This window comes from Chelon labrosus (assembly GCF_963514085.1).
Source record: "Chelon labrosus genome assembly, chromosome: 13".
Classification (NCBI taxonomy): domain Eukaryota; kingdom Metazoa; phylum Chordata; class Actinopteri; order Mugiliformes; family Mugilidae; genus Chelon; species Chelon labrosus.
Window position 1 is genome coordinate 10,674,124 of NC_140346.1, and position 27,704 is coordinate 10,701,827.

The 27,704-nt window shown below is 41.0% G+C and overlaps 2 protein-coding genes across 3 annotated transcripts in view; both read left to right on the forward strand.

The window, feature by feature from the left end:
* Positions 1–644: 644 nt before the first annotated feature.
* thpo (thrombopoietin) lies at positions 645–7,798 on the forward strand. 2 transcript variants are annotated; one of them, XM_084558893.1, is made up of 5 exons: positions 645–2,118; positions 2,639–2,742; positions 2,919–3,002; positions 5,044–5,205; positions 6,018–7,798. In XM_084558893.1, exons 1-5 carry the CDS (start codon positions 2,106–2,108, stop codon positions 6,171–6,173), a joined length of 519 nt encoding a protein of 172 aa, XP_084415019.1. In that variant the 5' UTR covers positions 645–2,105; the 3' UTR covers positions 6,174–7,798. The 2 variants fall into 2 exon arrangements, with proteins under 2 accessions (XP_084415019.1, XP_084415018.1); XM_084558892.1 differs by having other exon boundaries at positions 645–2,742.
* A 367-nt stretch (positions 7,799–8,165) lies between these two features.
* Positions 8,166–27,704, forward strand: part of LOC311498349 (solute carrier family 12 member 9) — a 63,553-nt gene continuing 44,014 nt past the window's right edge. Inside the window, exons 1-6 of the mRNA XM_084558890.1 lie at positions 8,166–8,940; positions 10,957–11,091; positions 12,879–13,016; positions 13,817–14,125; positions 17,841–17,948; positions 18,057–18,168. Of these exons, the coding sequence (XP_084415016.1) occupies positions 8,727–8,940; positions 10,957–11,091; positions 12,879–13,016; positions 13,817–14,125; positions 17,841–17,948; positions 18,057–18,168 (1,016 nt within the window). The 5' untranslated portion in view covers positions 8,166–8,726. The remainder of the gene's footprint in view (positions 8,941–10,956; positions 11,092–12,878; positions 13,017–13,816; positions 14,126–17,840; positions 17,949–18,056; positions 18,169–27,704) is intronic.

Below are 27,704 nucleotides of genomic sequence, written 5' to 3' on the forward strand. Positions count from 1 at the left end.
AACTTTCGACGTTCTTTGTAATTCCCTTTGTAAAGCCCGTTATTATCCTCGGCTTGTCTACAATGCCTAGGGCACATCCGAGGTCATGGCAGGGAGGGTCATCCAAGGCTATGAATGGCAGAGGATGTGTCAGTCATGGAAAGGTGGATGTGTGGGGAGAAGAACAAGCGTAGGCACAGTCTTCTAGTAGAATCTGGTTCTACTATCCTTATGGAAATTCCTGCGAAAAACTATCACGTGGTTGTGGTATTGCACAATATCACACTGGAGTAATCTGTCATAGCCTGTTATCTCTCCACTATGAGGATGCAACGATTGATTTGTGGTGTTCTTTTTTGTGGTGGTAGGATTTCTGGGCTACTTTGCTCTCTGTCGATGGATTTATTTCATGATACTAGTGGAAGTTAGAAATATTGAAATTATACATAATCACACACAGCAATGTACTGCAGGGCTCACACTCATCGGCATAGTGTTTGGTGTTCACTGTGACTTACTAGAAGCAAACATTTAGCCAATTTATTGCGCTTAATATTGACTTAGAGCGGCACCAATAAGTGTTGTACTTTATAGTATTATGTAACAGTTAGGGTAGTGCAGTGTTGCTTCACACCATACTCTGGGTCCAAACCTGTTGGTTGACTGGGCCAAATCTGTGTGGTGCTTGCCACATGAAACATGGGTATTCTCTGTTCTCTTTCTGTTTGGTTAAATTGGAGTTCTTAGGCCCCGTTCAGACCTTGCATTAACATCCGTCCTGGGAAATCTTCTCACAGTTCTAATAAATGTTTCCCTCTCTGTATTAGACCTGCGCTGGACTGGCAGCCTGTCTGGTGGATCTTGTCTCTTTCTTGATGCTAGCTGGGATAGGCTGCAGACCAAGCAACCCTCTGCACTGAAAGACAGATAAGATAGATATGGAATTGGATGTGTGACTAAGCCACAGAAAATGAACACTAACAACACTTTTTACCCAGACCTGAGCAGCAGACAAAGTTAGCAACTAGCTAGTGAACAAAGTGGCGCATTTAGGGGCTAAACAGCCAGATATTCACAGCCAAAACCACGTTAAAAGGAGGGTACACATTGCATTTACATTTAGGTGACCAGAAGCATGAAAGTAAATAAAAGCCAATGTTGCTCTAGAAATTGTTCACTAAACTTTAATGCTATAGCAATAACAGCAATAACAATGGCTGTGGTATGAGGAAACACAGAGGCTGGTCCTGATGTAAAATAACAGGGCTCTTTATTTGCACATGTGAACATAGTGCAACTCACCTTTACACCAATTTTCCTGCTGAAACAAGATGAAGATGGAAAGATCTATGGGCTTTTCTGCTACCGTCTTGTGGCAAAAGTATCAATGAATGCAGCTTTAGTATTAGACTTCATATTGTGTGCCCTATTTAATGTCTCAATCCTGTTATATTCCTACTGTGACATTTGTCTACTCTGCAACACCTACTGTATGGATGTCTGTCCCCAAAAAAGTTATTGCTCTGAACAGTGTGGCTCTTGTAAATTGGCCAAAATAAATTTGTTTCCTGTCTGTGGAAGGAACATTGTCGGACCATTACTAATACTGCTGGTGGTAACAAAGTAGTATTTGTTGTTCTAGTTGTGCCACATTGGTCTGTAGCCTAGAGTCAGATAAACCCACTGATAAGGGTTTGAGTCAAAAAGGAACAACAAGAACTCATCAAAAACGTTATGAGTTCAAAAAATCTGAATCGTCATGTTATAACTGGGCACACACAGGCTCTGGTGTTATTTGCACTGACTCTAGAGTCAAACATTAACTTTAGGCCAACTCAAACACGCAGCCTACTTTCTGTGGAACCTCGCAGCTTGACGAGACGTCATTCTTGACGTGCCAGTCTGTTACACAGTCCTCAGAAAATTCAAAAGAGAAAGTAGCTGAACGCCGTCTCAAGACCTAGCACGGGTGATTTAAAACCACACCTGAACTTTACGGGCAGAAATCAGACACAGAATGAGCTTTGATCATCCGTGATCTGAGCTCGTTTCTATGAAGTCGAAGGGAAAAGGGATGCAGGGCGAGAGACCACGACTGAGACTCAACATGTATCCAGGAACGGGTTATGGCGTATAGCAGTAAGTGAAAGTGCACTGTATTATAAGTCTTATTCACAGAGAGGGAGATGTGGCATCACTGTGGTCTATGCGTTCTTCTAGTGAGATGTAAAAGATGTGACTTTCACATCAAACATGATGGTGCATACCGTTTTGAAATAATGCTGCAGTATATTCAGAGATTGCACACTCTTTGATACAAGCCGTGACCCATGTGAGATCACATTCCCTAGAAAAACGTATGTATATCTTTTGATGCTTCATTCATTACATTCCAGCTTTAACACTTAAAATAAACTTGAATGGATTTCCGATGTACAACTTGTCAGGGCACGACGTCTGGGTGTGATTCATGCGCGATAAGGGTATGATACGGAAACATTTGAAACCCACATTCACTTTCATTGAAAAGGGGCTGGATAACGTAAAGTGGGAGGGAGATATAAAAATAAATCATTGCAGGGTGGTTAAATTCTGTATGCTGCTGCGCAAAGGAGCTAGATGGCAACTCGTCAGTCATCTCCGCCGTGTGTTCCCCTAGGACTCCTGCTTCTGCTGTTGGGAGTGTTTTCCACACACCTACCTGAAGTCCACACCAGGCCTATTGACTTTTGGTGCAGAAACAGTACAACGAATACCATGAGCGTGAGTAAATACATTATTAGTAAATTTCCAGCATCGCAAACACCTTCTGAATAAATGTTTAAATATATATATATATATATATATATATTCAGTTCAATCTGTGGTGGACTTGAGTCTGTTTGTACTTGATTTCTGTTTGCGCGAGGGCTCAAAACTCTAACATTGTGTATACTCAGGTTACCTGCTCGGGTTCAGATGTACTGGTCTCTCCTGTCAAGATATGTGTTGCAGTCCGGGCAGGAGAATGGGCAAGTAAAACAGTAAGTACTGCATGACATGCACCGAAACAACTACGCACACACACGCACATATGCCACATCTACAGTAAGAACATCTGATTTTCTTTTTTTCCTCGATCCACTTATCAGTGACTGCAGAAAACTGTGCAAAAAAAAAAAAAGGCATTTTGAATTTCACTACCTCATTTTTTACAGTGGGACTTCTTCAGTGCACTAGACTGTAACAAGATCACTAGATTTATCAAGCAGCATGACAAAGATGTGTTTATCCAACAGAGACTGCCAAGGATGTCATACAAGGCGGTGCTTTTACGCTTGCCAAAAGTTGCTGCTCTTCAGGCGTAACAGCTAATAACTGTCAGGGGTTATTAATGAGCAAAAGCCACAGGTGTTCCTATTTGAACCCCAACTCCCCACCTGTTATTTAGACCTGACAAAACTACTTGGATGTGAAACGTCTTTAAGAAACCTTACAAGACCTCATTTCGGCTTGTTCTATTATATAGACCATGACCTGGCCTGAGAATCTTCCACTTAGCATCAAAGTATGTTTTTGTCGGATCTAAATAACAGGAGGGTAATTCCTCCTTACCCTGTAACACCCCATCTTCATCAAGAAAAAAAAAAGTCAGTGTGCAAGGTCAATATATTAAGTACTGGTCTAAATATGGCTGCCAAATTTTCAAAAAGTTGTTATATTGTTTTCTGAGACAATAAGTGATTTTTTTAATTTTTATTTTGGTCCTTATTAAACGACAGACCGACAGTCATTTCCAGACCCATCCACTGCTGCTGTGGCTAAAAGATGGGATGGTTTAATTAATTGTACACCGGAGTGACAAACAAGGCACTTCTCAGTCATTTCTTCTCCACAACAGACACACTTCATGCTCCCTCGTCCTGCTTCCATGTGGGCTTCCCTGGCGTCACACACCTATCATTCAAAACGTTACTCTTAGGTCAAGCATTAAACAACAAACCTCTGTGTATCTGAGAAACAAAAACATATTCCATAACATCCCATGTCGCATGCTAAGTGGCAATGGCAAAAAAAAATTTTTTTAAATAAATCTCAAAACAGTGAGTGTTGCCATGGGTGCTATCTGTAGTTGTTATATGGCTTTTGAGCGTGGGGTATGACTTTGAAGAACTGTGCCAAATAAACCTGCCATCCATCGCCTGCTTCTTTTATTTCAGGTTGAAGGAGAAACTGTGGAAGGCAGTGTAACAGTTTAAGCTTGTGCCAGGACTAAAATTCTGTAGAAATGGACAGCGTCCAAGGATCATGTGGCAGAGGAGGGACTTAAGTGTGACGTGGTGTCATTTAACAACCTATTGCATTTACTCACGAGGACATGAAATGTGCGAGACATGATTATTGTTTTTGTATTTTATAATTACATTGTGACTCATGCTGAAAACAGCTCTTCAGTTTTCATCTGTGTTCTCCTGACTTTTTACCTAGTGCCACTATCATCGCCTTCGTTACTTTCGTTACTAGCCACAAACATGGCTTTAGGCCAGGGGCCTTCAACGTTTTTCAGGCCAAGGACCCCTAAATTTATAGCGAGATGGATTAGGGACTGTCTGCTACGCCGATCAGGCATAACATTATGACCACCTTCCTAATATTGTGTCGGTCTCCCTTGTGCCTCCAAAGCTGTTGTGACTCATCAGAGAATGACCATAGGCCTTCTGAGGGTGTCCTCGGTGTAAATGTACCTTGCTAATTAATAAATTATTCAAATAATACACAGGTTTATATATTAATGTTTTTGTATTTAAAACATCTAAATTAGTGGGAAAATAATTTGGGGAAAAAAAATATATGAAAAACTGTCTAATCAACTAAAAATTTTACGACCCCTTGCAGTACCTCCCTGTTGAAGACCTCTGCTTACATACGACTGTATGTAAGCAGAGACTGTTAGTCTTGTCAAGTACTATGTCAAATACTAATGATATGTGGCCACAAAGGTAAACCTTGTACCTACTAAACCAGCCGGTTGTATTTCATAGCAACATTGTAACCATTTGGATGTGTGTGTCTTTCTCTGTGAAGCTCCAGCAGAAGAAAGCAGAGGTGATGGCGTCCCTACAGGTGTTCCATGATGGAGTGCAGGATGCAATGCGAAGCGCGTCGCAAAGTCAGCACCCTTGTTTGGAAGGACTGAAGGGCAACGCTAAGCTTTATCTGAATAGAGTCAAGGGGATTGTTTTACAGGTAATGCCACAAAACACTAAGTGCTTTCACAAACATAGCTGCACACACACTTTTTTCGATAAACACATGGAGAAAAACATTCATTAATACACTGGATAAGATGTTACAATCCCTTGTGGCAAGATCTCAGGTGAAACACATTTAGACGCCCAGTCTACCTGAAAACAGCAGGCCAGCTACCAACCAATAAGAAGACGCCAGATACCTGGCCTAGTCAACGACAGTATGCCGCATGTCATTGGGGTTTTCAAGTGGGCACCTCCCTTCACCGATGTTTTGTTAAGTTAGGCCCACAACACCCCAAGAAGGCTTAACAGTGAATTCCAGCATCCTGGAGTCACCCCCCTCCATGCTGCCACTGCACAACCCCGTTTTTCCCACCGTTCAGTCACTTTCATCAACCTAGACGTTGACCTAGACCTTTTTCTGCAGCAATCAGAGCAAACAGTCAAACTTGCCTGAACCGTTAAGATCTTGTGATTTGCCCCGTTCATGCGGACTGAAACGTGACCAAAACATAAAATGAATCCAACAACTATTGCGGTCTTTTTGTAAGTAAGATCAGCTTAGATGTGCGATAAACACATGGAGGGGGGAAAAAAAAGATAATTTGTTTGTAGATTTAATGCTAAGAGTATGGATTTGGAGAAACAACGTGCCATGTGACAATTTATCACTTGAACACATTAAGTTACACAGTAAGCCAGCAACACAGACATCCTACCATCTTACCATGCTTCTCAATAACAAATACTGGTCAAACCCTGCTGTCCAGTGTACAGTATGTTTTAATTTATTATATTTTCTCACAGAATGAAAACCAGACGCAATCCAATTCTGCAGTACAACTTTGTAAAGAGTACACTAACCTGAACGATGTGCTGGTAAATTACAAGAAGCTGATCAATGGAAAACTAAATCGCTTCAAGGAGGACATCAAGAAGGACGGTGTCTGCCCCGACAGATAATAATAATAAAGAACCTCAAGACTAATCAAATGGACAGGACCCTGTTTGGGCTGCTTTTTCACCAGAAAACTAATCCGATACACAGAACCACGTGGAGCGTCAGAGTTGGTCCTGTCCACAAAAACCCGAGGGAAAGGACAAGGATTAGGCTTGCACGGTGCGCAGTGTGCGCAATGATAAAAGTATTAGCCAGGAAGTGGTTTAAAAGCCACAGGAAGTAGGAAGAGTTTTGAGTTGAATGTTGAACTTTTCAGTGCGGAAAAGCTTCTGAAGGCAATATCACTTAGTCCTCATCTGCAGAAAGCTTGGGTCAGCATGCTAGCATGCTCCGAGTGTCCATCTCCCAACTCTTGCCACCTTTGCTTTGTGTGTCATCACACCATGAAGTGCTCTGAGGCTGCCATTAGTTCTGCAAGTATATGATGAGAAACTTCAGACTGCAGACGGGTCAGCATGCCAACATATCCATGCTGCTCTTGTGGCTAAAACAGAGATGCAAAGGTGAGCTTAACTTGACGTTTTTGGGACACGAGTGAAGGATTGTATTACGTGCTTTCGATTCAAAAGCGCACGTGTGATCTTAGAGATATAGCGCATGTTGAGCAACCCACTGTTTTAGGAAAATTACACGCGCAGTTTCACAAACAGGACTTTGTGGTGTTTTAAGAGTCTGACATTTCCATGAAAGTCAACCCACCTGTGACAACAACTGCCTGTAACTGACAGAAAATAAGCAGAGGGTGCCAGTCCTGTTTGTTGCTCAAACCTCTACATGCAATGTGACTGTAGCACCCCCTGTGGGTGCTGGATGTGACATGCTTTGACAGAAAGGCGCAGCTTACATTGCACTGATTTATCTCTTTCAATTCTCTGTGATGTGGTGAAAGTCAACCTTGAACTGTGTAGCTAAACAGAGACCATACAACAAAATGAGACAGTACACATTTAAGTGTACTATATTTCAATTTAGGATTTAGATTATATCAGTGTTGAAAATTTAAGAATGTATTGTGTAAATATGTACAGAGAATTTGTTCGCCTGCATTACATAACTATACATTATACATTTTGTTGGAACTGTATGTATGCATTTACTGTAACATATGTAAAAATGTTGTATACACATATATACATGCAATATAATATAATGTGGAACTATTACTAGAAAAGTCAGAGTGTTATGTGTCATTATGTGTTATTTATTTACTGTGGAGGACTTTGGACTGTTTGTGGTAGGAGTTGGTCCATTACACTTATTCCCTACTCTGTGTTAAACCAGCCACAACTTTCAAAATAAAAGCCTTAAAGGCGAGTAAGCTTTGCATCTTGGAAACACACATCAAAAAAGAAAAGGAGAGTCGTTGGATAGTCGAACATATATTGCACTGTGTTTTCAAATAGTTCCATGTAGGATGGCAGCACCTGATGGACTGAACTAAACTGGAAATGTTCTCTGGAAATCTGAACCAATTAGGAAACACTGTGAATCAGTCATACTTAAAGCATATTACGCTTAATACACTGTTATTGTGTTTATTGTCCTTTTTACATGCACAAAATAAAGCAAGAAGAAACAAGTCCAGTTACCATTGTGTCAGCTTTGTATTTTAGAGACGCCATGCCATGGATGGCTGAGATCCTTCAAAGACTTAGCTATGTACCTTTTACAGTTTCATCTAGTGATAATGCATACATTGGTCAGTCAAACTAATTCAAGAGTAATTTTTTGTAGTTTCTTTTTTGTAGAGCCGAAAGCCCGTGTGTTCCAGATGTGTCATGGTTGTCACTGTATCCTGCTCCTGTATGCAGGTTGCCGGAAGTAAGCAGCGCGCTGATTGGTCCAACCAACACGATCATATGACCGAAAGCAACAGGCTGGAAAACACAGGAGAATCCTGGCGCTAGAAATATCTGTCAAGCTAGATACGGACAGAGACAACAAAACCGGAAATTGTTCTCTTTAAACGTTTAATAAATACAAGTGTGGTTTAATTTCTTTGTTTTCCTCCCCAGACTACGGCATATGCTATTGTGCTGCATTTGCATCAGTTGTGACGCCTATTGTATTGGTGTGTGTGTGACAAGAATTGAACTAGCTTGTCAATGGCTTTTATACTGAAAATCTAAACCGGAAGTTGTTGTTGATTGACACACCTTGACGTTCGGACGTCACATGATATTCTATTTAGTAGTTAATAGAAGAAACGATACTGAGCTACAGTGGCTAGTTGACATGGTTAACTAGCCGGGGCTTTAACTGACATATAAAGAGACTGTTAGTTTTAATATGTAGGGTTATAACCTCGCTGTTTTTTATTTTGTTTTAATAATGAAAGCACTTGCTTCCTGCTTTGCTATGTAGCGAGGTACAGTGAGTTTTGTGCGGTTGGCAATCAGGACGAGTCACTGATAACTATTTCATCTCAACTACCGGAAACTTTTATTGACCTGTTCGCCGATCGAACCTCATCTGGAGCTGTGGTAACAGCTCGCTCCGACTTTATTCGTGGCACTTTATGAAGTCGTGAAGCTTGTCCGGCGGCAGGTTTCACTATGACAGAGCGGACACCTCTCCTCCACTACCGCCTCTCCACCAGCGTCAATGAGTCCGAGATGCAGCCACCTCCGGCCGGGCAGGCCCGGGAGAATCCCCCGTGCAGCCCCAGGAAGAGGTCTGCCCCGGAGCCGAAGAAGCTCAACATCTTCTTCGGGGTGGTTGTCCCCACCTTGCTGTCTATGTTCAGCGTGGTGGTGTTTCTCAGAATAGGTGAGTGCTGATGGTGACCGATTAAATCTGTGCACGCCGCCGTCTGATTACACCTGCGCCGAACCTCATTCAGAATTCAGAGGATTTAAGGTTGCCTCGCTTTTCAGAGGTTGGCTATGTAACAAGAACACACACGACCTTATAATTTAAAATCTAAATGAATAAATAAAAATCTCAGATTTGTTTTTACTGAATAGCAACAAACATTTAAGTTTTTGGAGAGTCACTTAAGTGTAGTATGCACATTAAAGTAGGGGCCATTGTTGTTCCTGACCTCTGGCAGCTTTGCAGTACTAGTATCAAGAGCAACCTATCTACTTATTATTATTTATTATCTTTATTATACTGTATCAGTTAAGTGAGACTCACCAATAGACATGTGTTTATTAAATGAATGAATGAATTATGAATGAACAGATTTTTACACGTAAACCTTTAACATCTTGCACAGTCTTGCGTATAACCTGCAATTGTATGAATTCCTCCAGTCAGCAGGAGAGCTTTTCATTTCCATGTTCTGGCGTAAGCGTGGTCTTTCACCTTCAAAGTTGTTCCAATCTTAATAAAAGATTGCTCATAACACAAATGGAGTTATTGACAATTCCAGAGGTTTAGATTGAATGGGTCCAATGACGGCAAGAAGTCTTTTAATCTTAAAATAATAGAAAGTACAGGAGTGTAAACTCACTAGTCTTTACACTTTTGGGTCACAGGTTGTAAGTTCCTACGGCTTTAGGATCCTTGTCTTTCTGTGAGCTCCATGCCAAGAGGCTAAAAGTTCTGCTTTCCTGGTAATCGAGGGAAGTAATCATAATATGTCATGCAATCCCTAGCCAGTCGGAGCACGAGGAAGAGGCCACAGTGCTTGTCAAGCACTACAAACCAACTTGTCTCACTTAATTCCAGCGTCTCACCTCCTTTCTTTAGTGTTCAGTTATTTGGGTGTTGTGCTTATATTTTTCTCTGACTGTTATCATCCAAGTTATTTTATAACTCCTTTTCACTTTCCACCATCCCCCCACACCCCACCACCCCACCACTCCTAGTCTCGTGAGATGTCAGCTGCTGTGCAGTTAACACACACACACACACACACACACACACACACACACACACACACACACACTCACATAGGCACACATACTAGCCGTTTGTGCAGTGCTCCACATGTTTCCGTGTTAGTCTGCGCAGGAACTAAGACAGGTTTCATTGTGGATGTGAAACTACTGTAAATTAATCAGCAACCATAACAGAAGTAATATGAAGAAAGGTCTGTGTTGTTGGGCAACACTTCAAATTAAATTATGTTTCTATAACATTTCCTCAAAAATGTCCTTAATGCTAAAACAAACTCAAGCTTTTAATGCAGTTACACGCGGTGCTCTGTGTCTTCTCCATTACCTGCTGTCGCTTTGGTTCCAGCAGTAATCATGTTACATCAACCGCAGTACAGAAATATACCATGTACAGTCATGTGTTCACACATGTTGCCTAATTCATTGCTAAGTGACCATCATATGTTGTCTCACACTTGGTTCGGCATCTTTTCCAACCTTTTTAAAATCAGGAACCAGTTACTTTCTAGTTCGGATAATGCAAAGCGAATATGTCTCAATTGGCGTATTTCCAGTAAAATGTTGAAAGATTTCCCTGGCAGAAGTTGGAATATTTTTGAACACATGAACCAGTTTTCACTTTGACATAAGTTGGAATGTTATGATTAGTCATAGTGAGCGGTAATAGTAACAGCTGTTTTGCTTTTTAAGGGACTTTCACAGATGGATTCACCGTAAACTAAAATCAGACATGAACTCGTCTGCATCACAACAAACTTGACTTACTTGATTATGTTTGTGTTTGATGTTGTTTCTTTGCCACTTTGAATGCCAACATCATCTGATCTGTGTGTGTGTGGCATGTAAGTTTAAATTCCTTGTTATACCACACTTCTGCAACTTCCCTGACTAAGCTTCTGCTTTCAACCGGCTGATCAGGTTTTGTGTTTTGTCTGCCTAGGGTTTGTCGTGGGACACGCTGGACTGTACCAAACTATCGCCATGTTCCTGGTGGCCTACTTCATCATCAGTATGACCGTGCTGTCAGTCTGCGCTATCTCCACCAACGGAGCCTTGGATGCTGGGGGAGCCTATTGTATCCTTTTCACACATTAACGATCATGTGACAGTCAGCATGGCTTCAATACAATGTCAATGGTCAAGGTATCAGGAGAGCACGCACGCTGGTAGACCTCCTTTCTGAGTTAAACAAAAGCCATTTCTCCACTGCAGACCTTTTACAACCTTCACCTTTGTCTTCCGACTGCAGGACTTATATAAAGTATCTACTCCTGGGTAGGTACTTGTGAGTGGCCCTGAGAAACATGCTGTATGCAGCAAGTCTGGAAGGGCCAATTAGAGGGGGGTGTTCCTCTGAATATTTGCGCCACGTCGCGCCTGCCCCGAATTCTTGCAATGGAAAAAGACAGTCTGCATCTTTGTTTCGTTCAAGCATTGTCTGTGACACTGAATGGAGCTCCATATGATCATTATCAGCACTACAAGACATCATTAAAGCCTTGAATTGTAGTGCTCGTTTCACTGGCCAGTGCAAAGTAACCATGAACCATGTTGCTAAGACAGGCACATATGCACCATGTTGAAATAAGATTCCATGTAATTCCATATAATCTATTACACATTTTGCTCACATACCATGCCTTGGCCAAGACTCACACTGTTATAGAGCTTGGGAACACATTAATGTTTCAGTTCCAGTCTTCCAACTATTTTCATATCTTCTTGCCAGTCCTAGTTGTGATCTGAATCCAATGGTAAATGATCTTGTATTTATATCTCTCTTTTCTACCTTTCTACAGTCACAATGACACATTACCCCATTCGTTCATACAGAGGCACACGCATTGACATAACAGTGCCAAGCATTGCTCAAGGGCACTTCGTCATGTGGTCCATGTACTGGGGATAGACTCACTTAACCTATGGTTTGTAGACAACCTGCCCTATCTACTGAGCCACAGCCGCAATAGTACAGTATGTTGACACCTTGGGTAACATTTTTGTTAGATTTTATATTTCCCAACCTTTTCATTAAACGATTAAACCGGAAGGAAGGTAGTGTACCACAAAGAGTGTAAAAAGTAAACAGCTGCTATGGCTAAAGAGTTATATGCAGTTACTTGAACCTGTTTCCAGAACTGACCGGCTTAAAAGTTAGGTCTTCATGTGTACTTGTACAGTTTGTTCTCTCGTTCAGTATTTGTAAATTTGATATTACCAGAGCAAACATATGTCCATCTTTTTAGGCACTTTGATAAACCAGTGCCTCTTTTTTAAATCAGAAAGCATTTTCTTTTTAGTTTCTAGTTTTCCCATCACACAAATCACAAGAATCTTTCTGAACATGTGATTCCAGTTTCACTTTCACAGAGCTGGGAACGCAGCGATGAGTCATAGTGAGCACTAACAGAGGGAAGAGGTGGGTTGGTGGAGATTAGCTTAGTATGTAAAGTGAAAGCAGAGATAACAGCTAGCCTAGCCCAAGTTGAAAGGTTAAAAAAAAAAAAAAAAAAGCCTAACTTGCCAATACATTTTTGGACAGCTTGCTAGCTCTTTCCCTCCTTCTCTCCCATTTTTCCAGTTCTTTATGCCAATCTGAGCTAACTGTCTCCTGGCTGTAGCTGCATATTGAACAAACACATGAGTCGAATCTTCTCATCACAAATGAAAAACCACTAACCAGTTTCCCAAAATGCCAAGACAGTTTTTTTTCAGTCTTTTCTCATGAAAGAGGAACAGAAACAAGGTGAGGTTTGGAAATGGCCATATGTTGCTGGATGTCTTAATTGATTGGTTTCCACACAGGTTTTTACAGTGTATGCAACAAATCTGCTGTACTTTGCCTTAACTCACGTCACTCAGACATGATCAGCCGTGCGTTGGGTCCAGAGTTTGGTGGCAGCATTGGCATCATGTTCTTCCTGGCTAATGTGTGCGGCTGTGCTTTCCTAGTGCTGGGTCTGGTTGAAGCCATTTTGGACACATTTGGTGTACCAGAAGGTAAATTTTCCAGCTCATAAAATACCAACATATTGGTATAATTTTGAATTTGTGGTGGAAAATGTGTCATTTTTGTCATGAGCGTCTTGGAATATCCTGGGACTTGGAGCAGTGTATTGTAGTAGTGTCTGTTTATATTTAATTTACAACACAAATTCAGAAAATTCACAAATCATATTCTTAATTGCCTTGCTGTGACTTCCTGTTAATGAGGAATAATGCAACCCACATGTCCGTACAGGAAGTGTAAAGCTTCATCCAGCATTTGCTTCGCTTAAGTTAGTCTTTCATTATTTATCAAACGAAAATAAAGTAGATTAGCAAGGTTCAGATGTCTGACTAGAGGATGTTTTTTAACTTTGAGTCATTCTAGCTCTTTGCGCGTTTTCAGTGTTTGTGCTAAGCTAAATTATGCTAATGCTACAATCTTCTGCTATGCAGACCGTTTTTGCAGAAATTTACAAATTCTTTAAGATGTGTTTCTCCTTTCTCAATTATATGAAACGTACCGAGCATAATCACATCTGAGGTCACATATTTTAGGTTATAGAAACATAGCTATGGAAAGTAATGAGAATCGACATGAATTGATTAGGCTAACATATCAAAAATGCTTATTCTGCTCAGTAACTGCCAGTGTTACAATACTGAATATAATGTGTGAATATAAAGAGAAAGAAAAGGATCAGAGGGTTTGTTGTTGCAGGAATGTTTAAACACACATTTAGTATTGAACATAGCCTGGCAAACATTCAAGAAGAACATTATTAGGACCACTCTCAATCTCATCTTCTTCCTAGATGGGAGTACGGCCATTTCTCATTACCAGATCCTGCCATCGGGCTACTGGTGGGCTCTGCTTTACGGCACCGGTGTTGGCTTAATTTGCCTGGTGGTGTGCATGGTGGGAGCCGCCATTTACGCCAAGGCCACCTTCATCATCTTCCTGGTGGTCATGATTGTCCTGGCTACCATCTTCATCAGCTTCTTTGCCGTACACCCTCAAGTCATCGTTCTGCCCAGCGCTGCTGCCCTCCACCCGCAACCCAACATAACAACGGCCAACTTTACCGGCTTCAAGTTGAACACGCTGCTCGGGAACCTTTGGGGTAAGATGGAGGAATGCTGGGCCAAAATTGTCTGTTGAGTCGTGTTCACACCAAGCATGTTTGCAGCTCGGTGTGTTTGATCCATTTTGTATTTTATCAGGTGATAACATCACTGTTCAAAGTAAGGTTTAAATGAGGGATGTTTCATGGTTTACATCAGACATTATTGAAAAAATGGTCTGCACACTGTGTATGCTCCAAGTGCAATTTATTTATTTTAAACAGGCAACGTTTCGATCCTATGGGATCTTCATCAGACAATGAGGGAAATAGTTGAGATGACTTATATCACGTGACCCCCCACTCTAGAAAAAAGAGTGCACCACGTGAGGTGACAATTGGCATAGCATGTGCTCAAAGGCACTGGCTTACATGCATTAAACCACAAGAATAATCAAAATTAGGTGTGTGTATCACAATTAGCAGACCATTAAAAAGACAATCAAAAGAAGTTTTTGATAGTACACATTGATATATACATATATACACAAGTACATTACAAGCAAATTCATATATAAACTTTTGAATGTAGAGAGTGAGCAATCAAAAAAAAAGGCCTAAGGTCAGACTCCATATTGAGGCCCTTAGGAGACAGTGTATTTAGCATATATATATATAAAATGCCTCCCTCCTAAGGAGAAGATTGTCAAAGTCTCCTCCACGTCTGGGGGTGGAAACATGTTCAATACCAATGTATCTCAAGGTAGACAAATTATGTTTAAAGGCATTAAAATGAACAGCTACTGGGTTCTTTTGGTCATTTGATCTTATGCTGCTTCTATGTTCTGAGATCCGTGTTTTAATGCAGCGTGTAGTCTTACCTATATAAGCAAGGCCGCAAGGGCACTTTATCATGTAGATCACGTTCTTAGTGTTGCATGATATGACCCCTTTTATTTTTAGGGTCTTCCCTGTGTGTGGATGGCAGTATGTTTTACACTTATGAGTGAAATTACACTGCGCACACTGTGCGCACCTGTAATTTCCATCGGGAGGTGGTGGGAAAAACTGCGGGGGCTTATCGAGTGGTTGGTCTGCTCTGACGATCATATTGGAGATATTGAGTGAGCGCTTATAGGCAAAACGAGGAGGCTGTCCAAATGACGCATCCTTCAGAGTAGGATCGGAACTTAAGATGGGCCAGTGTTTTCGTAAAATATTTTCAAATTCTCTACTTAGTGGAGAATATTGCGAAACACATATTAATCTATTGTCAGTTTTGGCCTGTTTTTTTCTTCCCAGACATTCCTCTTGATCCATATCTTTAAAACGGCCTGAGGCCGATTGGATCCAAGGCTCTGCGTAGTCCCTTTCTCTGAAGCGCTGAACCATTTGGGCATTGCGTAAAGCATATTCTTGGTCAGAGCTACATATACGGCGTATTCTGTTAAATTGACTGATCGGTAAGCTTCTTTTTAAACTGGTGGGATGGTAACTTCTCCCATGTAAAATAGTGTTTTTATCAGTAGGTTTTTTGTACAAATCGTTTTTTAAAGTATCACCATCTTTGGAGATCAAAAGATCTAGAAAACTGATTTCACTGTGGTTAAAATCTCCAGTGAACCTGAGGTGCTCACTTTTATCATTAAGATATGCTTGAAAGACAGACAGTTCACTACATGTACCCAACCATAGAAGGAAAAATTACATCAGACATTAACATTAAGAAACAATGGCATTTGCATTTTGATTTTTACAAATTCTGCAGATTTATTCTACTGCCACTTTGTCACCCTATACGACCCTTATTTTTTCAGTTGTTGCTAGGCCGTTGAGAGTCTCCCTGTAATGACATGTCACCAGGAGGTCACCAAGAAATTGTCCTGCTCATAAGCCCTCATAGTTCCCCACTGTGACGCATTTGCGCTGGTTTTATGTACATATTAAACAAATGAAATTCATGGCCCATCTGTATACCATATGTTGCCAATACACCACCTTCATTCATGCAGGGAAATGACTTTCAGCAGGCTAATTACATCAAATAATCAAATTATCATGCCAGTTGAAAAGAAATGGGTCGTCATCAAAATGTTGCTCTGTTTCTGAGTTACATGCATTCCTTTTAAATGTCAGTTTAGTCAATGAGAATCATACATATTCTATCAGACACATCTCATGTGTCATTAAATAATACGTCATTTCAAAAATACACATTTATACTTTTCAGTTTGGCTTAAATCAGATTACTGGACCCTTACAAATCAATTTCAATAAGAGACGAGTTCCCAATTAGGGAACAAACAATATTTTTTCTTTGCTGAACAGAACAGTGCATCATTTTCAGTGAAATAATCAAATTGAATTTCCTTGTAATTGGACTGAGCCAGGCTAGCTGTTGTGGTAAGCTAAGCTGAACAGCTGCTAATTGTAGCAAAGAGTGGAATAGCATTCACAATTTTATTGTATTTTAGAGAAAAGAATAGACTTCAGAATTATTGTATTTCTTGCTATATGATCTTAGCTCCCTTTGTGCGGTGCAGCAAGAAAGACATGGCCCGTCACACGCTTACCAGCCAGTAACTTACTACTAAGAAAGGAACCAAAGCTCTGCAAGAGCACCTTTTGCTGACCGTGTGCCCCCTGTTTCCTGCAAGCACATAATCGTATTTTTGCACTGCTGGCGGAGAACTGATGTTTTGATTGATCTGTGATTAGATGACGTTCATGCTCTCTGGATCTTAACGTGCGCAGAAAACTAACCAAGCACTGCGCTCTGATTGCAGGGATTTATATCCGAGCACATGATTACTGAGCTAATTGCTGTGACTCAGTCATGCTCACGTGAAAACTATTACACACACACACAAACATCCAACTCATGTTTCTAACTTTGAAAGGACCTTCCACTGAAATACTGCATTCCCTAGCCCCTTACCCCAACCCTAAACTTTTCAAGTAAGTGCGTAATACTAACCTTTGTCTAAAACCCCAACCATAACCTAATTGTAGTTGTAGCTTTAACCCTCACAAAGTATGGCCCCGACAACTTATTAAAAACAAGAACTCACACACGTTAAACAGCACTACATATTCCTCATTTGACTAAATACAAAAATATAAAATAAAAGTTGAAGCTCTGATTTGAATGTGAATAGTTTAGAGTCCAGAAAAATTAAATCTGTGTTTCTTGGAGCAAAGAGCCAGAGTTTCAGTCCATCAAACTCTTGTATTGAATACAACAAATGTAATACATAATATGAGATTAAGTAATTTTCTTTGTCTACCAAAATCCATAAGCGCTGTACTTTTCAGCAGTTTTATTTGTATTGGAACTCGCTAGGATGAAACCGAACTTACCCACTTATTGTTGACAATTGTTTGACATGTCCGTCACCATCCAAGCCACAGAGGTTTGAAAATGCTTAGCAAGAGTCTCCTATGAGCTGCTCACATGAAACCTCATCAGTGAAGATTTGTTTTCTTGGTGTGTTGTCCCATTGAGAAGACGGAAAGTGAATCTCTCCCAGGTCAAAACTGTGAAGTAGAATTACTACAAATAAATCACAGGATTGAGTGAGTCTGCGGTGTCCTGTAAACAACAGAACAAATACAGTAACTGTACGGACCTGTTTCCTCTGCTCTGACGGCATGAGGGAGTTTGGCGTGTGAGGAGCATGTGCCAGCAGACCAAATTGAACTTTCTCTTTGAAGAGTGATGATGATGATAATGGAAGCACAACTGCAGTGATTTATCTGTTCTGTCTTCCTGCAGCTGGCTACGCTCAGGATTACACAACGGGAAACATGATGACCTTCGCTACTGTTTTCGCCGTCATGTTCAACGGCTGCACCGGCATCATGGCTGGTTCTAACATGTCAGGTATGTGATATCTGGAAGGTTGTGTGTGTGTGTGTGTGTGTGTGTGTGTGTGTGTGTGTGTGTGTGAACTGTGCAGGAATACGCAGTTAAATGTGTGCTATCCACCAGGTGACCTGAAGAACCCCAGCTACTCCATCCCGCGCGGCACCATCACAGCCGTCATCTTCACCTTCATCATCTACATCCTGCTCAACGTGATGGTGGCCTGTACTTGTGAACGGTATGCAACACATTTCTATTTTAGACTGCTTTGTATTTCCACATTCACGCCTAATACTATTTTTATTTACTGTAATGCATTCAGCTATATCATTAATACCTATAAACAAACAAAAAGCAGTGAAATGGCTGATAATTGTCCATTAATTCACACACATCCAAACAGGGTAATTAAACTTACTAGTGCTAATGCGGTGCCATGGTTATAGATGTTAGCGTGTTTTGTTTTCAGTAGATGAAATCCAATACTTGGGGCTATGAGATAATTCAGACAGGGTTCATTTTCTGCTTCACCAAACAAAACTTGGGCGTCAGAGGAGGCTGATTTCTAAACCATTTATTCTGAAGGTATGGTATCTGACGGCAAGTGTCAGTTAATCTAACTGAACCACTGCTGCATGTGTGAATTAAAGCGGACAGTATAATGAAAGATCACTATTGTGCACACTGGATAATGGACAATAATTATCAGATCTTTTCTATATCGTTTGTGGGTTTATGCTTGCCTTTGTTATTATTACAGTATAATGCTGCTAAAGCACCCCTCTTACAGAAGTAGCTGAAGCAGCTGGATCAATCTATGGCTGGCGATGGTTACTCATTTGTGGCTTAATATTAGGACATTGGTGAAGTGGTTTTGTGTTAGCGCACAGCTAACAATCCGTCAAGGACCATGGGTGACTTTGATGTCTGTGTCTTTACTTGTAAGGTTGAAGCAAGTCCTTGATGTAGCTGTTGGTATTTACTTGTTTCTATTTATCTGCCATCCCTTTGCCATTCAATGACCATCTTTTCCTGTCTGTCTTTTGCTGAGTGCCAGAGTTCAGTATTGATATAGCTCTAAAGCGAGTGTTGCCAAGATGCTAAACTGACATGACAGGGCTATAAAAGAGCATTAGAGATCAATACTGCCATCCTTTACCCTGCCGCAACTGTCCTCCCTGCATCTGCCTACCACACTTATTGGTGATAAGAAGTTTCTTAACACATTTTCTCTACTTCCGCAGTATTATGTATTTTCCTCAAAACTGTGCATATTACCTATATTCAATTTTTTTTTATCTTACTTACTATCTTGTGTTGTAACATACAGTAAGCTGAGTAACAAAACATACACTAAGCAGCAGTTAATTGGCCATCAGTGAAATGAGGAAGAAGTGGGATCACATCCGCATTGAACCCCCACTCACATGACACAACACAGAGGCCACAAGGGGTCCCTCACATGACCCACAAGAGCATGTGTGAGGCTGTGTTCACGCTTGGGATTAAAGCTTTGTTAAGTCTCGTGTGAGAAAACATCCATACATGTGAACCTGTCATTCAGGTCACATCAGGATCACATTCAGCAGTGATTCCTACCCAGAGCTACTTGTACTCCAGGGGAAACTCGTTGACGTGTTGAGACAGGTTAATAATACATGTTGCAATTAAGGGCCCGTGAAAAAGAGTTGGCAAGCGAGCAAAGAGATCAGCAGGTAGATTAAACTAGAGCTTTAGTGGTTGGAATACATTTCAAAATGAATGGACAAACTGTTGAAATACGAAGGAGCAAGTAATGATAAATAATGTTAAAACTAGAGCTAAATTTAATGGGCTGATTGTTGACGGACTTTATAATTAGCTAAAAGTAATGTATATATGGTTAGATAAGACGGCTAGTCAGTTAAAATAATTAGCAATTTAAATAAATAGCTAAAAGTGCTGGAGAAGATGTACATTTTAACTTCTTGTCCAGCTTTTTTTTTTAATTTAATTATTACAACTGTCTTTGTAGCAGTTTAATTATCTAATTTAACCAATTGTACGTAATGTACAAAAGACAAAAGTAGCAAATAAAAGTGAAAAGTAATGGTTAAACAAATGAAATAGTTTTTCAAATGGATAAAATAGATATGAAAAATGTCAAATAAATGTTTGAACACACTCTGGTTAGTGCAAACATACAGCGTAACAGAGTAATGGTAAAACGAGAAAACTTCACACAGGTCAAGTCAGTGACTCAAAGTAAAAAAAGCTAAACAAAGTGGATTAATTTGGGACGTTATTAGCTCTTCCACTAATAATCAGAATGATAATTCATTCATTCATTCATCTTCTGTAACCGCTTGTTCCTATTAAGGGTCGCGGGGTCTGCTGGAGCCTATCCCAGCTGTCATCGGGCGAGAGGCGGGGTACACCCTGGACAGGTCGCCAGTCTATCGCAGGGCTAACACAGAGACAGACAACCATTCACACTCACATGCAGAATGATAATCAATTCGATTAAAAAAAAAAACATAGCGCCTAATAGCTATATAAACGCTTCAACCGATTGTTTCTTTGCATATAAAGAAATCCTAGCCCTTTGTTTCAGTGATATTGCAGGTATATTCGTTTTGGAGCATGTAAATGTGTATACAATATCTAATAGGATCATCTTATTTAGTGTCCAAGTCAACAGTTGGAATCTCTAGTCAGAATTATTTCAGATGGCTAGCTAAAATTACAGATTTACAGTTTATTAGCAAGATTATTAGCAAAAATAATGGACAAATAGTTGAAATGTCCAGCTTCTGCCAAGCCAAGTGGTAGTAGCACAACTGAAACTTCGACGTGACCTGCTTAAATAATTATAGTTCAGCTGTAAACCTCATGGTGTTATATAATTAGTAGTATTGTCCAGTTTAAAATACTTTTTGTAACACATTCACATCATAGTGTGAATGAAAAGACTGCTAAAGTTCTTATGACAGGGCTGGTAACTGGTTTGGTGTAAATTCAAACTCATCCCCACTGATTTGGTCTAGCAACAGTTTTTTAAGTTATGTTTGAGGTGATACTGCAGATAGTCCCTGTCATCCAGTCTTAAGCTGTGTGCTTCTATAGCAATGTCACCAGTCATGTGACTTAGAGCAGAATAATAAAAGGAACAGAGAGTTAGGGCAGAAAGTGAAACATCAAGTTCCTCATACCATAGCTGTGCGGACTGTTTGAGTGTGCCACAGACGTTGGTGCATATGTAGTTTAAAATCCTGTTTTATTGGTTTCATGCTTAGGATATGGCTCCTTGTCTTATCTTTGGTTTCCTCAGGGTCCTTTGGTTTATTGAGGCTGAGCAGAACTGAACTGATAGGAAGTGTTAACTGTGTGGAGAAAATGTTCAATAATTTCTCAGAAGCACCAGCAAAGTGTGGCCTTGAATGTATTTCCTCATTTGTTTCTGTTCGTTTCGATGCAGGCCAGATGTCTCTGATTGGTATTTTTGACTTTTTACTTTTATACATTTTGGCTGATGTACAAAAACAGGAAGACAAGTTGCTTATTTAACTTTAAACCAGTTATTGTCATTTGGTAGGCTGGCTCATGTCTGTGGGCTATTTTTGGCTCTGCATAGTATTGCCTGGACTTTGCTGTTGGCACATCCCTCGATATACACAAAAATCTGAGCCTACAGCCCAAGAATGCATTCATCGACTATCTTACAGTCACTATCAGGAAATGATAAGTGGGCAAGTAGTGACAGTGGAAGGGCCCCCTGGCCAACAGTCCATTTTAATATCCAGCTTTCTTTTTCTAACAGAGCTAGTGGGAGCTTCGATGCATTACCTGCTTGCAAGAGGTGTGCGCTGCCTTGTATTTCACCTCCTGCTTGCAGGAAAACATTTACATTCGCCACTGTTTATGCCGCATTACGCCGACACACCACTAGAAAAATATTGCCAACAATACCTACAGTGCATCATAAAACTTTATTGAATTTCTGCAAGGAAATTGCAGGAAAACCAGTGTTTATCATGGCATAAGAATTCATATATCTCAGACTTTTGTGAAAACTACCCGGAAATGTCTTTGTATAAATACAATCATCACATGTTCGGTTTGTTTTTTTGATCATGTGGTTGTTAAACTAGTTTGTGTGTAAGTTGCACACACTTTGCCAGTCAAACCTGTCAGGCAGCGACACTTTTACAAAATGAGACATAGGCAAGCTGAACAAATGATCATGGGTTAGAATATGACTGTTTCTGTAAACCCCAATCAGGCATAACATTATGACCACCTTCCCAATATTGTGTAGGTCTCCCTTGTGTCTCCAAAACAATTGTGACTCATCAGAGAATGGACATGGGCCTTCTGAGGGTGTCCTGTGGTGTCCTATGGGTTGAGGGGAGGGAACTCTGTGGATCAGGCTTGTTCCAGTGCATCCCACACATACTTGAGCAGTTTCAAGATGATCAATGTTATTTCCACTTCTCCTGTGTTTTTAATGTTGTGGCTGATCATCACATCACCATCACCACAGCACCACATGTCAGGAAATCCCTCACTGTCGTATCTCATGATTATGGTATGTGTCTACTGAATTGCGGTGGTCAGTTTTATGAGAGAGATTTTTTTTTATTTGACTGGAAGACCCTTTACTTTACTTATTTATTTCTTCTGTACAGCACTTTAGCTCACTTAGGTCACTTAAGCTTTTAAAATGCTTTATAAATATAAATAAAGCTGGGCTGGTTTTGATTGGATACTTTAACCCTCTACTTTAACATGCATGCTTTTATGTGATCACTTCACATCAAGCAGCCCAACTGGTGTAAAAACAGTTAGTGAATCATTTATAACACAGCATGTCATTGCTGTAATTACATCTAATGATAAAACAGACACACGCAAATAATTGTCCTCATTATATTCTCAAACAGACTGGATTTGATTAAAATGTGTATAAATCCAGTGTCTTTCAGCTGAATCCCATGGCCCTTCATCAGCACACAGAGCGTACTCATTTTTCAGAGCTGTCTTTTATGTATAAATGCTTAATAAATGTGCTCAGCGGCCATAATTCTCTATAATACATGCTTATCGTTTCATATTCATAAGAAATCACTGATATTACGATTGTTTCTACAGCGGTTATAGTGTAAAAAACTGATCGTACTTTCAGCATCACTGGGGGAGAAAGAAAGAAAGAATTGCTGAAAAATGTCCGCATATGGTAATTTCAAAATGACCAGTATTACTCATGGCACAAGAATTCAGTGCAGGCGTGTTGAGGAATTATTGTGTCAATAACTCACGTCTCATATGGGGATGAACTGCATCTGAGGCGGGTTAGAAACCATTCATTAAATGCTGCGTATGAAAGACAAATGAAGGGTTTAACATGAAGTGTTTGTGGAAGAAGGTGTAAAATGTAAGAAAGTTAAAGCTCTTAGAGTTACAGGGTGCAGATCACTTCTCTGCTTAGCTTCCATGGACTGCAAATCAAGCTTCTGCTGAAGCCTAAAAGTAAAAACCCAGTGCTTGTTATTGCACGTGTTGGCCAAAGTGTGGCAGTCACGCTCTCTCTACGAATACCACCACCAAGATTTAGAGTGGCAAACTAACCTTTACATAAAGTTCCTCTAAATTACTACCTTCTGCAAATTGTAGTTCTGCATCATAGCTCTAAAAGGTAAGGCAGCTAAGATTGAGAGTTTCTAAAAGTGAGTGTCGGGGAGGTGGGAGAACGGCCCTTGACAATGATTGTGCAGCGCGGTGAGGGCATCTCTTCATAACGCAGTACCTGAATCTGTGTGCGTGTGTGTGCGCGCCAGTGTCACCGCATCAGTGCCATCTTGTCTCGCTCAGGTGTGCGCTGTTGTCAACATGTGCCCATTATAACAAAGGATGGTATTTAACCCTGAGCAGTCACCAAGTTCACGCTTGAATTTAACACGAGCTGCAACAACCAGTACTTTTCTGTTATTCCCAGTACGTAGAGGTCTGGCTGAATATGGAATTTTTTGAGAATCGTGGCATATTTAGCTGTTATTTTCAGGCAGGGCAAATGGGGAGAGCTCACTATACAGAAATATCGGGGATCATGCCTTCAAATATCCCAGCTAAGCAAAGCCACTTTGTTATGAAACACTGTGGATTTTTACGCCATCTCTGTAGTGGAGTGGGGACTTGGCAGATAAACAGATAAAGTGTACATTTTTATTTTGTTAACAGCCGCATGAGCACGTTTTCTGCCGCGCGGCCACTTACGCCACGGAGAATATGAAGCTCATTTGGATGTGAAAGCCGTGCAACTGGTTTCCAGGTCACTGTTAATAGAGTGGCCACATATTTTGTCTGTTTTGAGATTATCGCTGATGATATGCCAGCATGGTAAGAGGGCCAGTGACGATGTCCATGAAGGCTGAGGGGAGGTGAGATAGAGGAGAATCTATTAACCTCATGTGACCAGCCAGCCAGCCATGACAGATTGCCCTGTCGCTTCTTTATCAAGCTCTTTTGGTAGTGTGTGTGTGTGCGGTTTTGTGTGTGCGCGTCTCTGTTGTTCCGCAGTGATTTATTTTTTTTTTTAACTGGTTTCATGGCACAGAGTATTAACCGGTTTAACTGATTTAGTTTCTGTCTTTGCTTGGTTAACTTCCTCGTGTGTGTGAGTGCTCACGCTATGCACACACATGTTTTCCTGCAGCACTGTGCATCAGTGACCTGTGGGCTAATCTGCCCTGCGCTTTAGAGGCTTTTCTATTAAGAACCGACTTGATAATTCTATTAATTTGAATGTGCTGGGCCTCCCTTTGTGGTGCTATCTCTGACATGCAGCTTTGTGCATGTGTGTGCAATCCCCCCCCCCAGTTTGCCTCTGTCTTTCATCTGTTCTTCTGCCATCACCCGCTACACACACACTGGGTTTAATTCCTCTCCCTTTTCCAGAAAACTCGCATCTTGCTCACATTGCTTTACTCTTTTCTTTTTTTCTTTCCATTCCCCCAAAAACATTCTGTATTTGTGTTGTGTCTTTTGTCTTTGTCCACACACTGTCTTTTTCCATTCCTTTGTTTTTCATTTGTGTATTTCCTCCTTCCGTTATCACTCTGGTTACTTTCTCAGTCATATACTTTTGTTTAGTTTATTTTTTTTACTTGTTGAACACAGTCTTTTTGCTTTAGCTCCTTCCCTCTGCAGGGTCTCCTCACAGAACTCGGAAGCTGTTCCAAGAATTCATTCATTCATTTACCTCTTGCTCCATCTGGAAATAAAGTTCTTGGATATATTTCCTGTCCCAGCTAAAAATCTCTGTGACCTGAGCTTTATTAACAGATGGGCCAGAAACTATTAAACTAGACTTTTCAACTTTGTAAGTGTTTGAGGTGGGAAATACACTGATACCCACATTAGTATTGGGCTTATGTACTTACACTCATATTTCTAAAACAGGTCTAATACAACTTGCTGGGCAGGAACGTGGTGGTAACTGACTGTTAATGAGGGTCTTCTGTCTCAGAGCAGTGCTGCCGATGTGGTGGCAGTCGGTAAAATAGTTGGATATTTTAGGCATTCCACATTTGCCTACTCCCGCCTGAGAGGAATTCAGATGCAGCTCAATTAGCCTCTAAAAATCCCAAAAGATCCCAAACTGATCAAGTATCTGTGGGATACTTGGAACAAGCCTGATCCACAGAGGCCCCTCCCCTCAACCCATAGGACTCAAAGGCCCCCACTAACAACATTCTGTTTCCAGACACCACAGGACACCCTCAGAAGGTCCATGTCCATTCTCTGATGAGTCACAACTGTTTTGGAGGCACAAGGGAGACCTACACAATATTAGGAAGGTGGTCATAATGTTATGCCTGCCTGATCGGTGTACTTTATCAAAAGACCAGAATGAGACCAGAGTGTAGCAATAGTCTAGGCAGTGTCGAGCTCAGCCTACAAGCTCAACCCAGAGGTATACATTGGCAGATTTCGCTGAATGTGCGTTATTTAAAGCTGCTTTAGCCTCGCTACCCTAACTGTTTCTCAGCAAACGACTTTGCAACCCACCCATCCCAGCTCCTCCTCTTGTGGTCCTTGTCTTATCATTGCTCTGCCACTGATGCCAGATTTGCTCTGTATCCGGTTGCATGTGCTACTGCTGCTCTCCCAGAACAGAGCCATACTGCCAAAACTAAGTCAAAAACTTCTTTCAGTGGTTCTCAATGAACTGCAGTTAGACTTTCGTGTCACCTCCTTATTGGGGTGTTTCAAACTAAACATTAGCAGGCTCATGATTGTTTTTGTAGCGTATGAACTTTTTTTTATCGTCCCAATAATAGTCAAGTACTACTGTATTTATCTCCTGAGGAGCACATTCAGCTTCGATTTTAAGCTTCAAGTCACTACAGTATGTGTAGGATTTAAAGGTCTTGGCATGCATGCCCCACAGCCGGGGTAGCAAAAAAGACACTTTGGCAGGGAGCGTTATTCAGTCGAGGGACTGTCTTTTTATCCCTCTCCATCTCTCCAGCATTTCCTCTCATTCTTAGGTTTTCTCCTCCGCCTTGTTTAGGCTGTAGTTACGCAGGGGCAACAAGTCCAGCATCCCTCCTCTCCAACCCTTTCTCTGGCACTATCACCCCATGGCAGCGTCCTTGGCTGCCACTTCTCCTTTCTTTCTCCTCTCCCTGCCGTCCGTCCATCCATCCATCCATCCATCCATCCATCCATCCATCCATCCATCCATCCATCCACACAGCCATACTTCCTTCTTTTGTCATTCGTCTCCTATCTCTACGCTGCAGAGATTCCAGTCACTTTCACCTTCTGTTTTCTGTTTCTTACGGCTGTCCTGGCTTGTTTTTTCGAGGAGGTTTTATGTGTGTGCGTGGCGGAGGTGGTGGGGGCCTGTGGGAAAAACAATAGCAGTAATACATGCCAACATGTTTTCCCTGAATGAAAAGCTGCAGTGATTGGAGAGAGATGGACACGACGAACTTCAGACACAGGAGAGGAAGGGAGGATTTATGTGAAAAGGAGGTTTGGATACTGGGCTTCTCATTTTAAATGTGTTGTCAGGCTCTTGGTCCATGACAGATAAGGAGCAGCCTAGTGTAATTGACTGATACCTCACATGCTGTTTGTGAGATGCACTGAACTTGAATTCTTATTCAGCCTATTGATCAGATTACACCCAAGCACTAAGATTAGCCCTGTCGCACAAAATGAAAATCTCAGTATTTACCATTAGAACTACAACAGTTCAAGAATTTACTAAAGCAAAATAACCATTTATCAGTGGACAGAGTAATCACTGGGTGTCAGTTTTCACACAGTGAACGGTTCAGTTCAATTCACTCTTGTTCATATGGTGTAAATAACAATCCAAATGGTTATTGACGCTTTAGAGATACTGGAGTCTGAAACTCCCAGAGTGAGCACTAAGGTGGCGGTGGAAAGGAAAAACTCCCTTTTAACAGAAAGAAACCTTGAGAAGAACCCAGCTCATATGGGGGGACCCATCTGCTTGAGGCCGGTCGGGTAGAGAAACAGAAAAAGAGAGCGGTAAGAGAGAAGAGAAGGGAGAAGAGAACAGCTTAAGCAAGCAGATGGACTCATACATGCATATGAATAAAGCCTCTAAAACAAGAGTACAAGAAGACTAGGTAATGCATGATACATGGGAGACTGATGATGACTAAAACCGAGCCACAGCCACGCCTTTGCCACAAACCAAAGTAAAGGGACCCCATTTTAAGCCTATGATGAGTCTAAAAGGAAATGGTAGTGGGCAGT